At 45.4% G+C, this 17,334-nt stretch overlaps 1 protein-coding gene across 2 annotated transcripts in view; it reads right to left on the reverse strand.

Annotated features, from left to right (window-relative positions):
* Positions 1–17,334, reverse strand: part of FHL1 (four and a half LIM domains 1) — a 64,859-nt gene that overhangs the window by 20,204 nt on the left and 27,321 nt on the right. Inside the window, exon 1 of one of the 2 annotated variants that reach the window (XM_038417498.2) lies at positions 912–1,014. The exons of the other annotated variant lie outside the window; for it this stretch is intronic. Coding sequence (XP_038273426.1) covers positions 912–933 — 22 coding nt within the window. The 5' untranslated portion in view covers positions 934–1,014. Of the gene's footprint in view, positions 1–911; positions 1,015–17,334 lie in introns of those variants that run through there. 2 annotated transcript variants of the gene reach the window in all.

The raw sequence follows: 17,334 nt of genomic DNA on the forward strand, positions 1-17,334 counted from the left end.
GGTGTCAGCATGACCTGGGCTACAAACTGAGAATACAATATATTCTCAGAGCAGAGCAACTTGCGATGAGAGTCAGAATGGTAAAAGCAGTTGTCATCTTTAGTCTGTGGAGGTAACAAGGCATTGGACCGTTAAAAAAAATCAGTTAACTTGAGGAAATTGACCAAATTATTAAAATGTCTAACACCCATCAAAATCCCAAACAGTAGGTTTATGTAGGGCATTTTCAGTGACCTCCTCACCTCAGACTGTAAGCCATGAAATAGGTATATGCTAAGGGGTATACACTAAACATGCTTGCTTAACTCCCATCAATGTACATGGGAGAGAGAACCCTACTCTTTCTTGCTAATGCAGAGGGTCTCTCTGTTTGATCAAGGAGGCTACCACTAACACAGAGAAGAAATGCATAGTAACCACAATCCTTCCCCTAAAGTGTAGCAACCCATCTATGGTTATATTTTCTACCTCCCTCCTTTCTCCGCTGCTGTACATTTCCCCTACTACCAATGATAATGCCAAAGCCAGCACATTCCATAGTAAATATCCACAAGCAATTCCCCACCCTCCCGCCCCAAATTTGGGGATCATTTGATAGCTTTACTAAAATCACAGTCGAACCACAGGCTTCCCACTGCACTGTATAACAAAGCATTTACTATTTAAAACCATTTCAAAAGAGCTTAATCAACAATATCTTTGGCTACACTGTGTAATAACTTCTATTGTTGCAATCCCAAATGGTTATCGTTAATTACAGCTTGCCAATCGTTCAAACCACTAAGAATGTACTAAATAAACAATCGCTTCTATGACACAATATCCTGCTACCAAAGCAAGTTGCACAATATAAAGGTATTTTAAACACAAGACTGGCACTTATTAAATAGTCTATGATATTTCCATTTTACCTGAATGTCTGTGGTAAGCCATTATTACGGGAACAAATTCACAGGCAGCCCCTTAGACAACTCAGTTCAGAGTTTCTCGGCTGATAAGAATGTGTCTCGTTTGATAACATACATTTAAGGGGAGGCTATTAATACAGAAAGACCCACCCGTAGTTGTCCCCTCCCCAAAGATCACAGATTAATCCCAGTCAAAAATTCTTACCATTTTAGGTGATCCAAAGGAGAAGAATAGGATCTGGTGAAAGTACCATAAACAACATATAAATACCTGCACAACTACTTCAGCATCCAAATTAGTTTTAAAGGCAGAGAAGCACTATAGGAACTTGACCTCTCTGCTAAAGTACAATTTGGCCTTGGCTTGAAAACTAGCTTAAAACTGTTACAACATGTTAACTTCATGTATAGACTCAAATGGTTTGGGACAGTGCTGTCTCAGTTATACTAATTCTGAGCTGTTCTTTATTTAAAAAAAAAAGGGCTGACTGCAAAATATTTAGGGTCCAGCTAAAAAAACGGAATGAGTTAAAAATGCCATTCTTAGACCCCCATCAGCTCTGCTAGGTCAAGGGGAAAACCACAGTTCAGCATGCCAGAACCTAAGGCCCCTTAACAGTGAGTAGAGCACAAATAGGGGGAATTCACATGCACTGAAGATTTACTTCTGGTATTTAAAATTCTGCATATCTTAATGCAATTAGTTTTCACAACCACAGCTGAGGCTGGCCTCCTACTGTCTTTATAATAAGCCCCGTTTCTCAAGTATTACCCACCAGTTTACAGTGTGAAGTGGCAGGAAGCTATGTTATCAGTGGCCCTAACACCACAGGAACAGCTGTTTGTTTCCAGGCATGGCAGACAGACAGGGTGATCAGTGGTCTGAGCTCAGGGCTGGAAGCCAGGAACTCCTGAATTCTAATCCTGTTTACGACACTGACTGACTGCGGGGCCGTGGGAAAGTCTGTTAACCTCTCGAGCTCAACTTTCCGCTCTCACCTACTCAGAGGGAGTTGTGAATATCAGGGAGCTAATGTTGCAATTCTTTTCAACAAGGCCCATCTCTGTGGCACCTGCACTTTGCACAGCAATTGGAATAGAAAGTTCTAAGTATCATTGTCGATATTGATATTAGGTGTGCTGCAAATATCTGGAAAGTCACCTATTTTAACTACAGGAAGGTTGTCCAAGTACTACAACAATGCATATAATAGTCACACCAGTCAGCTCTCCTCTGCCAGGGAGCTTCCATGCTGCAAAGATACAGTATCATAACCAGCCTCCTTCACAACTATCATTTACATCTAAAAGTTTCGTAAGATGGCTTGAAACGACCATGTTTGAAAACATTCATTTCCAGTATGGCAAAAAGAGTGAATCCACTTATTGTTGATCCAGCAGATTGTTCAGAAGAAAGTAAAATGCTCTGGCTAAGAAAATTCTCCCACTCAATATATCAAACTCTAGCAAATTGTTCTCGTGGTTCACAAGGCCGCAGGAATCAGAACAACTGGCATTTTTAACTGAGCCAGTCTCCTTCTATATAAACAGAATACATAGCGGATCGTTTTGGCAAGGTGTGTGGTGTTCACATGGATAACCATTCTTGTTACTGTTTCAGTAACTCTCTGGCATACCACTCCCCCAGGGTATGTGAGTGCTGGTGGTTCTCACCACATTCCAGCTTGAGTAATTACAGCCTCCCTGTAATTACAGCCACCCTGCATCCGATGAAGTGAGCTGTAGCTCACGAAAGCTTATGCTCAAATAAATTTGTTAGTCTCTAAGGTGCCACAAGTACTCCTTTTTTTTTTGCCAATACAGACTAACACGGCTGCTACTCTGAGGCCTCCCTAAAATATCCTCTGTAATTTCAAACAGATTTGGTATTCTTCACTTCCTGGCCTAAAGAGCTGTGTAACATTCCTGTGCAATGTTTAAACAGCTATCACGTTCCACCCCAGAGATGTCTGCATTTCAATGGGAGTGAAGAGTTTCATGAATGGGATGGGACAAGCATTACATACACACATAAGCGTTCTGTGGGTATACTAGAGAGAGAGACTGTGAGAGTTTAAGAGTGTATTTCGCACCCAGACACACACAATGGAAAGGGAGAAGAGGACAAACAGGGAGAAAGGGACAGGCAGAGGTTCGGAGAACAGAATGGGTAGAATCCTGGCCCCACTGAAGTCAATAGGAGTTTTGCCATTCACTTCAGCAGGCCATAGGATTTCATCCCAGGAGTGTAATTTGCAACACAGTGTATAACAGTAAGCCCATAAATTATCACATGTGGCACAGAGACGACCCATGCCTACTGATACGGGGGGGGGGGGGAGCGGGGAGCATGCTCAATACAAGCCAAGCAGCAAATCTGGGGGGGGGATATGTGACCCCATATGACCCCCTCCCCCGATATGTTGCCTCTAATGTGGCACAATGCAGGACAGCATGGACTGGAGCACAGCTCCCTCACTCCAGAGGTGGTGCCCCAGCTGGTTTCCTGGTTGGTAGTCCTAGTATAACTGGGCAACAGACAACAAAATGAAATTCAACAAAGACAAATGTCAGGTGCTACACTGAGGGAAGAAAAACCAAATACAGAATGGGGGATAACTGGCTCGGCAGCAGCACAACTGAGAAGGCTCTGTTTTGTGGGATCACTCAACATGGGTCAGCAAGGCGATGCTGTTGCAAAAAAAAGCAAATGCAATTTTAGGTTGCCTTAACAGAGGCAGAGCATGCAAATCACAGGGAGGTGACAGTACTGCTCTATTTGGTGCTGGTCAGGCCTAATCTGGAGTGCTGAGTCTAATTTTGGTCACCAATGTATAGAAAGGATGTGGAGACACGGGCCAGAGGCGACTGACACAGATGATCAAAAGGATGGAATGCAAGCCATATGAGCAAAGGCTGAAGGAACTGGATATGGTTAGCTGGAAAAGATGGGGTTGATGGGGAACATGATTGCGATCTTCAAATACTTGAAAGGCTGCCATTAAAAAAAGATGGAGAAAAGTTGTTCTCTCTTACCACAGAGGGCAGGACAAGGGTTCAAATGACAGCACAGCAGATACAGATTAAATCTCAGGAAAAACTTCCGAACTGTAAGAACAGCAGGACAGTGGAACAGATGCCCCAGGAGACTTTGGAAGCTCCTTTACTGGAGGTTTTCAAAAGGAGGCTGGAAAGCCCCATCTTGGGTGGTTTAGACACAATCAATCCTGCATCTTAGCAGAGGATTAGAGCAGATGATTCCTGAGATCTCTTCCAACTCTATGATTCTATGGCCTTAGGCAACTTCACACTTCACTCCAGACGAGTGTTTCGCCCCAGTGATCACCAAGACCCCTTTCCACCTCATTTACTGCTATTCTGGTACTTTCTGGTAGTAGTATTATTGTTATTGTTATGTATATTATCATAGAGCCCAGAAGGCCACATTGTACTAAGCTCCAGGGAGACACCGGAGTTTACACTGAAAGTGGAGAAGCCAGCCCAACCTGAGTTCCCTATCAATTCTGCCAGGAGAATCAAGTACCAGCAGAATTTCGAAGGGCAGTAGACACAGGTTCTTACATCCCAAAGCAATCAGGAGCCAGAATTCACAGTACAGGAGTTCTGAGTTCACCTTCAGCCCTGGGCACTTCTTTCTCCTTCTGTGTATTGATCCTGTCTTGCTGAATTCAGGAAGAGTTGAAACCTGTAGCACTAGGCACTGGTCTGCTGGCCAGGATGAGGATTGAGGATGAGGATTTGAGCTGCACTACCATTTTTAACATTGGTAGTTTAGTCCTAGATTTCTTTATTTTTTCAACTAATACAGGAGTTAGACAAAGAGAAAGTCCCCCAAAGTGAACTTTTTATCAGCATGGTGGCTGTTGAGCAGGCAGCATGATGACAGGATCGTGTCATGTACCTGAATAAAGAATGATTCAACATTGTGTTTTCCAGAGTATTTTCTTGACCTGAATCATCCTGCCAGAAAAGGCCCGAGCAACTTCAGGCTTCTCACATGTCCATCTGTCACTCGACAAGACAGAAACAGCCACTTAAATAGAGACAGGAGATAGCCAGGCATTGATGAACTATTAGTCACCATCATCAGAGACAACTGAGCAGCAATAAATATAGAGATCAGGACATCATGCCTACATTTCAGAGTAACATTTTACTTTAAAGCTCCATGTATGTTGACTGCGCTACACACAGTACTGTGAAGTGACTGATAAACAAATAAGAATACACTGATGACTTGGACTCCGGGACAAATTCAGCCTCCTCCAATTGCATACTGCCCCATAATCATTTCACTTCCCTCCAGCTAGTTTTTGGAATTCTGCCCCCTGATTTGGAATCATCTGTGACAGCAGAGGACAGGTGCAGTAAACATGCCCGAGGGTTGTCATTTCAGGCAGTGAACATTTAAGAGAGAGTTTGCACAGTGATTGGTGACTCCCAAAATGTACTCACCGAATTGAAACAAAAAATGTTTCAATGCAGTATTTTTATTCAAATTGCCAGTGCCACAAAGGCCAATTTATTCTTGCCCACAAGAGAAAACACACCTTTCAGCCAAAGATCTCATGGGAAACATCCCTTCAGTTTTAAGTCCTCCCCTAACATCCCTTTTACAGCTGCAGTGAAAGATGAATGTTGCAGCATGCCTGGAAGGTGAAGGGACCAGGGTTCCAGAAGAGGGAAGGGTTTTCAGGGTCATGGAGCCCTCATGGGAATCGCCCTGCCAGCAGTTCCCCTTCACTTGAATGGAAGAAGCTCCAGCTAGGGCATCTCTGCTAATCTCAGCTGCATCAGTGGGGTACCTCCAGTCACTGGGCCTCAAACCAGTCTAGGATGTATAAGATAGGCCCCTTGAACTCCACCCAAAAGGTGACGGGAGCAGCACAGTTCTCGCAGCCAGCCCACCCTCGCCCATTCTGCAAGGCCATCAAACGCTGGGTGATTCCTTCCACGGCCCCAGCCAGTTTGGATATGATGGAAACACTGACTTGCATCAGTATGTTGAACTCACTGCTAGCCAGGGTTCCACTGACTCTCCCTATGGCCTTGAGCAGGAGGAGAGGGGACAAAACCAACCTCTGCTGTGCCCCACACGGACTTCCAGACTGGAGGAAAAATTGCCCCAAACTTCCTTTTGGTCACTCCCAGAAAGGGCTGAACAGAACCACTCAAGAGTAACTTACCCAGCCCTACCAGGAACTGCAAGCATCCCAACAAAACCTCATGGTCAGCAGACTCAAAGGAGGCTGACCAATCCCACAGAATCAGCAGCGACGCCTTCCCTGTTCTCATCCAGTGCTAGGAGATCATCAACCCCAGCAGCCAATGCGGTGCCTACCCCCAACCGCAGTCTGAACCCACATAATCAGGATGACTCTGGAAACTGCCAGTGGTGACCTACCACCACCTTCTCAATGACCTTCCCCAAAAACGACATAAGTGAGGCAGCTCAGTAATGGGTAAAACAGACAATGTCAAGTGGTGGTTCCTTAACCAGAGTCCTACAAGAGCTACTCCACAGCCAGTCCGAGGAGGAGGCCATGAGCAAACTCACCAAAAGAGAAGCCATCACCTCCCCGCTGGCCTTCCCCAGCCAGGAGAACATGTACCCAACTCCAAAGGGTGTGGCACAAAACACCCCTAGCACTTCTGGAGCCTCAGTGGACAGACTCACAGAGGCTCAAGCACAAGAACTAGCCTTGTCCTGTCGTGGACACACAATGGTGGTGTCTCCATGGAAGGAGCCAGATCAATCCAGCTCTGAGTGGTGTTAGCCACAAAGTATCATGAAAACTCTTCCCGAGAATGAGCCTGGACTCTGTAACAGACCAGAGGCAGCACAGACTCACAAGGCAAAAACCACCCAGTCCACGTCCTGCTGCAGGAGACCTTGTGGATGATACAGCAAAGGCAAAACTGCATTTCTTTGCCTCCTCCACAGCCACAGTGCACTATAAAATTTATATATGCTGCACTCAATCCAATTCAATCCTAGGTATCCACCCCAGGGCACCCCAGCCATCTCCGTTTATCTGTAGAAAGCCATACGTAAGCCATGGTGACACATGGGAGCAAAGCCAGTTGCTGTACAGATGTTTGTACAGCTGTAGTAAACCACGAATAGCAGTCTGTGGGTTAGACTACATTCTTCCTCTGAGCCATCTGGAATTCCTCAGGCTCCAGCCAGCTAGGGAGGGCTTCCCTACACTACAGCTCCTTCACATCTGCAGGGAAGGTGTGCTCCACCTCCCATCACAGAAGGCAATGATCAGCCCATGACACTTCCCTGGCCTCCAATCCCACCCCGAGCACTAGATCCAGTGTGTGGCCGACTGTGTGAAGAGAGTCAGAAGGCACCCAAGACAGATACATGGGATGCTTTTAGAACCAGATCTGGGGGAGGTACAGGAAGACTTGGAATAAGTTCATTAATGTATGTATGGCAGAAGACACTATATGGTCAGATGCCATCTAAGAACCTAGATATGAATGTGGGAGACTCAGTGCTTAAAGGGGATAGTTTGGGATGGGCTGCAAGGAGCCAGCAAAATAAATAAGTAAGTAAAAGTTGAGCCAGACTGCTGAGGGATGCATTTTAAAAACTGTTTCACCAACAATCTGCTACTTCCAGATTATCTGCTACTTCCAGACCTCCCCTCTACTTTTATCAGACCACTTGAAGCACTGGGGCGAGGGGAAAGTAAAAACATAAGAACAAAGGAAAAGGGAGGGAAGCCAAACAGAGATGGGAAGTGACTAGAATTAAGGATAGAATGGGCCAGCAGGACATTGGAAGTAAAGAGGGTGGAAAGTCAAAAAATAGCAGACATGGAAAGAGGGGGATCTGTAAGCGCCTATCCATCTTACTCCACGGGAATATTGTCAGGACTCTGCCCCCAGCCAGTGGAGATAGTCCCATTTTACTTCCATGCCACCACCTGCTCTGCTCCCAAACCCTTTCCAAGCACGCTTTCCACCCGGCACCCATTCACTCCACCTGTTGTGGATATTGCAAACCTTTGACTGGTTGCTGATAGCCGACTGACATGGAGATTTGGGTGGGAGCTATAAATCAGATGCTGCTTTGTGCATCCAAGTTTTTGTTCGATCCCTCTTTTCTATTTCGGGCTTGGAGAAGAGAACCAAAGCCAGGAAAGCTTTCGGCCAAATAAAGCGGACCATGTGTGGGGCAGAGGGAAGCACTACCCTGCAAACCCACCCTAAATCAAGAGATTTCTAATTACTGAGAACACTCATGTAAGACAGTGCATTTGACACCTGTTAATTTGTATTACAGTTACTTTTCTCCCCTAAGAATTCTCCTCATGGTAGCAGGTGGACTTTCCATCCCTGTGACCACACACAACCCACCCCACTGCTCTAGGCCTACATAAGACAAAGCCCAGAAAGAGCATTAAGATTTTCCTTTTAGTTGATCATCTTGATATTTTTGTCATTGTTTCCTTCCACTCAAGGATCTTGAACTGAACTGCTTGAATTGTGAACTGCTCCCATGATGAAGGGCCATATTTTTACCCTTAGTGTTCAGAGCTGGACACTGAGGCAGCAAGAGGCAAGCCTCTGATTTAAGTGACCTACCCAGAGTCAAACTGCAAGACTGGATCCAACACCTATTGATGTAATTCTTTGCATCAGGCCCCAAGTCGGCAGTGGAACCAAGAGAGTCAAGTTCTCTCAATTTCCAGTCCACTATGTCTTTCCAATGGCTCTTTATAAAGACTGAAAAAGAACAAATAGTAGTGTTCATCTTGCAGCAAGGCCACTTGGTACAGCTCATGGTCTGCGTGGTTAGGATGAGTTTGCTGAAAACATTCTCAGCTCTATATGGTACAGGCTGTAAAATAGTTTATTTTTATTGCTTAAAGTGCATCGTTAGTTAATGAGCCTCAATGCACAGTTCTGGAGCACAGAGAATGGAACTCTGCGAAGTGCTTGCCTAGATACTGTGTCCGGAACAGATTCAGGAATAGCTGTGTCTATGGGCATCCTTTACGCTTCGGGATGTAAGTCTGCAGGATGGTGCATGAGGAGGATTGACCTGCAGGACTCGGGTACATCAGACACAGCATTGCCAATCCCAAACATTGAAAATCACCGAAAATCACCACCCTAAAAAATCATGAGACTGACTTAAAAATCATGAGATTTAAAAAAAAATAAATAAATGTGGCGTTCTTTTTATTTGCCTTCTGGCTTCTGAGCCTTTAGTTTAAACTCAGGCCACCTTTTCAAACTTTTCTCTGCAACCGTGACACCTAGAAACTTACTTTTTTCAAAAGAAAGCTATGATTCTTGCCTAATCCAATGCCTTCAGGAGACAGGGCTTTTACACAAAACATGAAGTGACATGAGAGCGTGTGACAGGACTCCCCTCTCTGCCTTTGGACGACCACAAATAGGCTGGATGCCTTCCATGTTGATAATCACCAACATGTTATTTATTAGGTCCCCTCCATCAGGACAGCCTTGTACAACAACATACAAGTGGACATAAACTTCCCCCATAGCCCACTCTCCAGGGAGGAAGGAGAAAGTTTTCTTAATCCTGTATCCCCTGCCAGCCTTCTTCTCTTGCACTTCCTTCCTTGCCTTTACCTGTGTCCTGCTGATGGGCAGATCATTCTCATTAGCTCAGCAGCCTCCAGCCTAAGTAAGCCATTGAGCACCCATCTCCCAGTGAAGTCCACTCCAGGGGGGATAACTGGTCTCTTAAGGAGCGGAGTGCTGGGTCAGCTCTCGACTCTTGGCACTCCATCACAGAGTGCAATCAAATTGTGAGCATTGGTAAGTCTGTGCGCTGCCAGACAAGCCTGACAACATGCAGGCCCAGGATGGCCTGCTCCAATGACAACCAGAGCCCAGAATGTTCCCCGGCACCGACCAAGGGATGGGAGGGCAGGGTAAAAGGAGTCCTCCTTTCTCAGGCTTCCTGTTCCACAGTGGCTACACCCCTAAAGGGCAGGACTACAACTCCACCTCCTTCTGCACTACACCATGGAGCTGACTGGGCTCACAGGGGACAGCAGGCTGAACCCTTGCCAGGGCTGTAGTTGCATGTTCCCACTGAGCTTTGGGGAGCCACAGGAGGGGTTGTGCCTCCCCTGACACACATTGCCTTCCGGCACCCCAGACAGGCAGGGTGCCTGCATGCCACCCAAGGGCACCAACAAACCCTGCAGCAAACCATAATACGCTCTGGATTCGTTCAGAGCAGCTGAGGGCAGAGGCTGGCCTGCAGAAGGTCTGTTACTGGAGATGATGGGCCAGGCAGAGAAAACCCAGCTTGACTTTCAGATCACAGGGTTCCAAAAGTCATGTTTTCACTAGTAACCTGAGCAAATCTGAATGAGAGTCATTTAGCAACTTGGGATCCCCAATGATGCAATTACTGTACCTAAGTTTCTGTTTGACCAAGACATTGGATGTAACACTTTCTGCTTGAGAGAAGTGCCAGGGGATATATGATTACCACAATACTCAGGACTGGAGCTTTATATCTCACCCAAAAAAATTCTACAGCTTTGTAACGCCTCAGAAAGAAGAGAGCCAATTTCTGTATCACCCGCACTGTGTTCCTAAGAGCTATCCCATTCCGTGACTAAACCAACTCCACTCTGCTTAGATCTGACCACAGCACAGCTGGGGGCCTGCAGGCCGTGCTCTTCATTGTAAGGTATCTTCCTGCAGACGCAAGCGCACCGCAGCTCCCTGCAGCTTGACCAGACAAGACTCCAGTCTGACTCACCTAGCAGAGCTAACGTGGTAGATTACAAGGATTCTTGACTGATTTTTAGCAGCATTAACATGTGGAAGGCTCATTAAGCCCAGCTATGGGCTGAGGGACTAATCAGTACCTGTCCCCCCCGGACCTGGCCACCAGCTCCACTGACCTTTGGAAATTAAAACTTCTGGGCTGAGCAAAAGTGGAATGACTCCCTCTCAGTCAATGACTCCCTGATCAACATCCTCTACAGCAAACAGGGAAAGATTAAGAATGAGCTCTCAAAACTGGATACTCTCATAAAGAACCAACCTTCCACACAAACTTCCTCGTGGCTGGACTTTACAAAAACTAGACAAGCCATTTACAACACACACTTTGCTTCTCTACAAAAGAAAAAGGACACTAAGCTATCTAAACTACTATATGCCACAAGGGGCCACAACAGTGGTTCCTGTAACCCACCCAGCAATATTGTTAATCTATCCAACTATACTCTTAGCCCAGCAGAAGAATCTGTCCTATCTCGGGGCCTCTCCTTTTGCCCCTCCACCCCCCACGAACATGATACAGTTCTGTGGTGACCTAGAATCCTATTTTCGACGTCTCCGACTCAAGGAATATTTCCAACACACCTCTAACCAACATATTAACCCACAGAGACCTTCCTACCAACACTACAAAAAGAAGGATTCTGGGTGGACTCCTCCTGAAGGTCGAAACAGCAGCCTGGACTTCTACATAGAGTGCTTCCGCCGACGTGCACGAGCTGAAATTGTGGAAAAGCAGCATCGCTTGCCCCATAACCTCAGCCGTGCAGAACACAATGCCATCCACAGCCTCAGAAACAACTCTGACATCATAATCAAAAAGGCTGACAAAGGAGGTGCTGTCGTCATCATGAATAGGTCGGAGTATGAACAAGAGGCTACTAGGCAGCTCTCCAACACCACTTTCTACAAGCCATTACCCTCTGATCCCACTGAGAGTTACCAAAAGAAACTACAGCATTTGCTCAAGAAACTCCATGAAAAAGCACAAGAACAAATCCGCACAGACACACCGCTAGAACCCCGACCTGGGGTATTCTATCTGCTACCCAAGATCCATAAACCTGGAAATCCTGGACGCCACATCATCTCAGGCATTGGCACCCTGACAGCAGGATTGTCTGGCTATGTAGACTCCCTCCTCAGGCCCTACATTACCAGCACTCCCAGCTATCTTCGAGACTCCACTGACTTCCTGAGGAAACTACAGTCCATTGGTGATCTTCCTAAAAACACCATCCTAGCCACTATGGATGTAGAAGCCTCTACACCAACATTCCACACAAAGATGGACTACAAGCCGTCAGGAACAGTATCCCCGATACTGTCACGGCTAACCTGGTGGCTGAACTTTGTGACTTTGTCCTCATCCATAACTATTTCACATTTGGGGACAATGTATACCTTCAAATCAGCGGCACTGCGATGGGTACTCGCATGGCCCCACAGTATGCCAACATTTTTATGGCTGACTTAGAACAACGCTTCCTCAGCTCTCGTCTCCTAATGCCCCTACTCTACTTGTACTACATTGATGACACCTTCATCATCTGGACCCATGGAAAAGAAGCCCTTGAGAAATTCCACCATGATTTCAACAATTTCCATCCCACCATCAACCTCAGCCTGGACCAGTCCACCCAAGAGATCCACTTCCTGGACACTACGGTGCTAATAAGCGATGGTCACATAAACACCACCCTATATCGGAAACCTACTGACTGCTATTCCTACCTACATGCCTCTAGCTTTCATCCAGATTATACCACACGATCCATTGTCTACAGCCAAGCTCTACGATATAACCGCATTTGCTCCAACCCCTCAGACAGAGACAAACACCTACAAGATCTCTGTCATGCATTCCTACAACTACAATACCCACCTGCTGAAGTGAAGAAACAGATTGACAGAGCCAGAAGAGTACCCAGAAGTCACCTACTACAGGACAGGCCCAACAAAGAAAACAACAGAACGCCACTAGCCATCACCTTCAGCCCCCAACTAAAACCTCTCCAACGCATCATCAAGGATCTACAACCTATCCTGAAGGACGACCCATCACTCTCACAGATCTTGGGAGACAGGCCAGTCCTTACTTACAGACAGCCCCCCAATCTGAAGCAAATACTCACCAACAACCACACACCACACAACAGAACCACTAACCCAGGAACCTATCCTTGCAACAAAGCCCGTTGCCAACTCTGTCCACATATCTATTCAAGGGACACCATCATAGGGCCTAATCACATCAGCCACACTATCAGAGGCTCGTTCACCTGCGCATCTACCAATGTGATATATGACATCATGTGCCAGCAATGCCCCTCTGCCATGTACATTGGTCAAACTGGACAGTCTCTACGTAAAAGAATGAATGGACACAAATCAGACGTCAAGAATTATAACATTCAAAAACCAGTTGGAGAACACTTCAATCTCTCTGGTCACTCGATTACAGACCTAAGAGTGGCTATCCTTCAACAAAAAAGCTTCAAAAACAGACTCCAACGAGAGACTGCTGAACTGGAATTAATTTGCAAACTGGATACAATTAACTTAGGCTTGAATAGAGACTGGGAATGGATGAGTCATTACACAAAGTAAAACTATTTCCCCACATTATTTCTCCCCCCCACCCCACCCCACCCCCCACTGTTCCTCAGATATTCTTGTTAACTGCTGGAAATAGCCTACCTTGCTTGTCACCATGAAAGGTTTTCCTCCTTTCCCCCCCCCTGCTGCTGGTGATGGCTTATCTTAAGTGATCACTCTCCTTACAGTGTGTATGATAAACCCATTGTTTCATGTTCTCTGTGTGTGTATATCAATCTCCCCTCTGTTTTTTCCACCGAATGCATCCGATGAAGTGAGCTGTAGCTCACGAAAGCTTATGTTCTAATAAATTTGTTAGTCTCTAAGGTGCCACAAGTCCTCCTTTTCTTCCTGTCAGTCCAGTTACACACAGATCCTGGCAGGACAACCCCTACGGGAATGTCCTACAGGAGAAGCAGGTTTGATGTGTAGCCACAGAACACTTAGTGACCATTCGTGTGCTCCCACCACACATGTTATTAGTGAAACTGTTACTCAAATAATCTATAATGCCTCCTAATTCACACCCCACACTCTTAACTGCATTCAGTTAATTTTCATAAGCATGTTTGTCTGCTGTAAGGCTTTCCCTTTGGTGGATTTATACAATTCATTGAAAGGGTCAATGAAGGAAGAAGTTCAGATATGAATTTATATTCAAACAGAAAGCTGGGCAAGTTCATTTCCTTGGAAAAGATACCAGTGCAATAAGATTCAGGAATTAGCATCTTCTCGTAACCTCACAAACCCATGTGTCAGTACACAATGCTGCTCCTGTACCACACCAGCCGGCCAGAGTGTGACCATATGAAGGTCGCAGCAGTCAAATTGCTGATGTTGGTTATGCCCATATATTTCCTGCATGAGTAGGATAAAACTTTGGCTTAAGGGGTTTCTGGTTAAACTGAGCTCTGAAGACTCACTTACTCTCTCCATAGAAGAATTGTTTCAGAGTAGCAGCCGTGTTAGTCTGTATTCGCAAAAAGAAAAGCAGTACTTGTGGCACCTTAGAGACTAACAAATTTATTAGAGCATAAGCTTTCGTGAGCTACAGCTCACTTCATTGGATGCATTTGGTGGAAAAAAAAAAAAAGAAGAATTGCGAACCATCCAAGTTTCCCCCGCTCTGCTTCACCTCTGACATGGAGAGACCTGCTCTAGGGATGAGAAGTCTCCATGTCCATTCAATCCTTGGCCTTTACAAAGTGAAGGACACAACCACTTCTAGGTTTCTAAAATCCGTGATGGTTTTATCAATCTGGGACCAACGGAGTTCAGCAGAGGGTCGGTTATTGCAGGTGGAGCAGGCTGCGCTACCTATAGTTAAGGTTGCCTGGCATTTCTATTTATAAAACCCTATTTTGAGTTGTTTATATAATTTTGCCAGATTTTAATAGTTTGAGCTGTAATTTTCCAAGGGTGTCTCCGTCAGGCTGAATAATTTTTGGAAAATGTCAGCAAACACAGTCTAGTCATTTCTCAGATTGAGGATAGTGGAAAATACGCTGTTTTCCCCAATGTTAAATGGTTTTCCAACCATTTCACTGAGAAGCTCTAGTGTCCCCAGGCTGTGGAGCAGAGGCTTGAAATTTGGCAGCAGATTCCACAGTGTCTGGGATACGCCTCTTGCTGTCCCTGTGAAGAAACGCCCAAATCTCGCCAGTTAATGAGCCTCTAAAAATTTCAACAAACACATGCTCAGTAGAAGGTTGATAGAGCTTTTCAGCTACATTTGCTAAAGATTCCATCTGTCCTAAGCACAGTGCCCCCTGCTGGCACCCAGGCAGGGAGCAATAGAAGGAGGAGGCAGCCACACTGGAGCTTAGAGGAATGAAGATCCCAAACTAGGGGCGGCAGATGACAATGGGGTAGCACACCGAGGGGGCTGTGGACTGGGTCTGGGATGAGGAGCCAAGGTGGTTTGTGGGGAGACTGGGATTATCAGGGCCCCTAGAGATAGCAGCCTCATTAACCATACAACCCTGATTCATACCCTGAGCACCATCCATCCTGAATGAGGGTGGAATCCTGTGGAAAAGACAGCATGTGCTCATGTAATTAAAGATGACTGTGTGAACATGCATATACACAAGAGGTTGGAATTAGGATTGCACAGGTAACCTTAATTCTGGCATTTGCTCATTTTTGAGGGCTTGACATTGCAACCTAAACAGTGTTCTTTTCATGCAGTTTGTTCTCTGTAATTGTAATATAAACTGAGCAAGGGCACTTGTATGCTGTTCTGCTGGTAGCATTTATCTGATGCATGTCACAGATCTATTGCACTGCTCTGAGTCATAGCACTGACCTTAGAGCCCCAAGCTGGAAAAGGCACCACAATCTCACGACAGAATTCTCCATCATTCTTGTCTCATATATCTACATTGATTTCAACACCGTATCATATGCCTGGTGCATCTGTTAAGTACAGCATCTGCCTCCCCCTGCTTTTGGCACATCCCCCCCCCCAGACACACCCCTTTGTACTTCATTATACCTATTACCGTACAGTTACAATTTACAAAATTACTTTATCATGTAGGGGGCCGAATCCTGCTGGCTTATGTGAATAATCAATAGGCAGGGACCACCTTTATGTTCTGTGTTTATCTAGTGTCTAGCACACTGGGGCTGGTCTATGATCAGGGCTGCTACCACCATACAAATAATAAATCATTGTTATTCAGACCTGGCATAAGTAGGCCCCACTCCACTGTCTTTAGTGGAGCAGCACTTGAGTACAGCCAGCCTGGAACTGGCCCAATGGAACAAGCAGCAAGACGAAGGCAGCTCACACTCTGATAACTATATTTTCAGTTGTTAGGTAGCAGAGGTGACTGAAAGTTATGTGTCCACATTAAAAATAACCAGCCCCAAAGCCTGACCATACGTATCCCTGGGCCCAGCTTTACTTGACAGTCAAAAGGGATCAGCCTGCAGGGTTGACAGTGTATTTCTGGTTGCCCTAAATAATTGTCAGCATGTATGTTCTGCATTCTTTACAAGGAAAAACATAGCTGCAAAGTCCACCTTAGTGGGACCCAGTCGGGTGGATTAGACACAAAGGTCACTCCCTGGATGGGTATGGCTGCTTTTAATTCTAACTTTAGAGAAGTTTGTTTTGAAATGAACTAAGTGGTCTCCTTTTTTCACTATAAAGGACAGGCTAATATTTAGTAACAACTTGAAGAAGGGCACTAATCCCTTTGTCACACAGCCAGCACAGGGGCTTAATTTCCATGGTGTTATGATGGTAACTAGTACACACAAAACAAGATCAAATATCAGTTCCCACCTGACCTGTTGCTGTCCAAACAGAGTAATTAAACAGAAATACCAGAGTTTATTTCTACCCGCATTACAGCATCCTGCTGTGGCGTGTATTTCATTTTCATGAATAACTCTTCATTACTAACTGAAATCATTCTCCAGGCTGCACTGGCACTTTAATACTAATCAAAGGTGCTTGTTAAGTGGCTTAGCTGAGATAATTCACTCTTTTGTTATGGACTTGGAAGTGATAACAACTGTATTATTTAACAGCTGTATGTGAATGAGCCACAAAAGCTTATCTCCAGTCAACAAAACGTGATTGATGAAGTGAGCTGTAGCTCATGAAAGCCTATGCTCTAATAAATTTGTTAGTCTCTAAGGTGCCACAAGTACTCCTTTTCTTTTTGCGAATACAGACTAACATGGCTGCTACTATGAAACCTACAACAGAATTGTGCAACAATTCCTGTACCAGGAAAAATAAGCCATGATGCCTTCAAAAAACTTGACAACAGGTAGGCCACTGGTGTACTGAGACCACTGTCTATTATGCTGACCAATATTGTCTCCTTGTTTCCTTGTACCCCACATCTGTCTGTATGCATCTCTTGTCTCATCTTATACTTATATCGTACACTCCTTGAGGCAGGGCCCATCTTTTTGTTCTGGGTTTGTACAGCGCCTAGGACAATGAGGGCCTGACCTATGAGCAGGCTCCTAAGCGTTACAGGAATACAAA

This window comes from Dermochelys coriacea, chromosome 9 (assembly GCF_009764565.3).
Source record: "Dermochelys coriacea isolate rDerCor1 chromosome 9, rDerCor1.pri.v4, whole genome shotgun sequence".
In the NCBI taxonomy this organism is placed as follows: Eukaryota; Metazoa; Chordata; order Testudines; family Dermochelyidae; genus Dermochelys; species Dermochelys coriacea.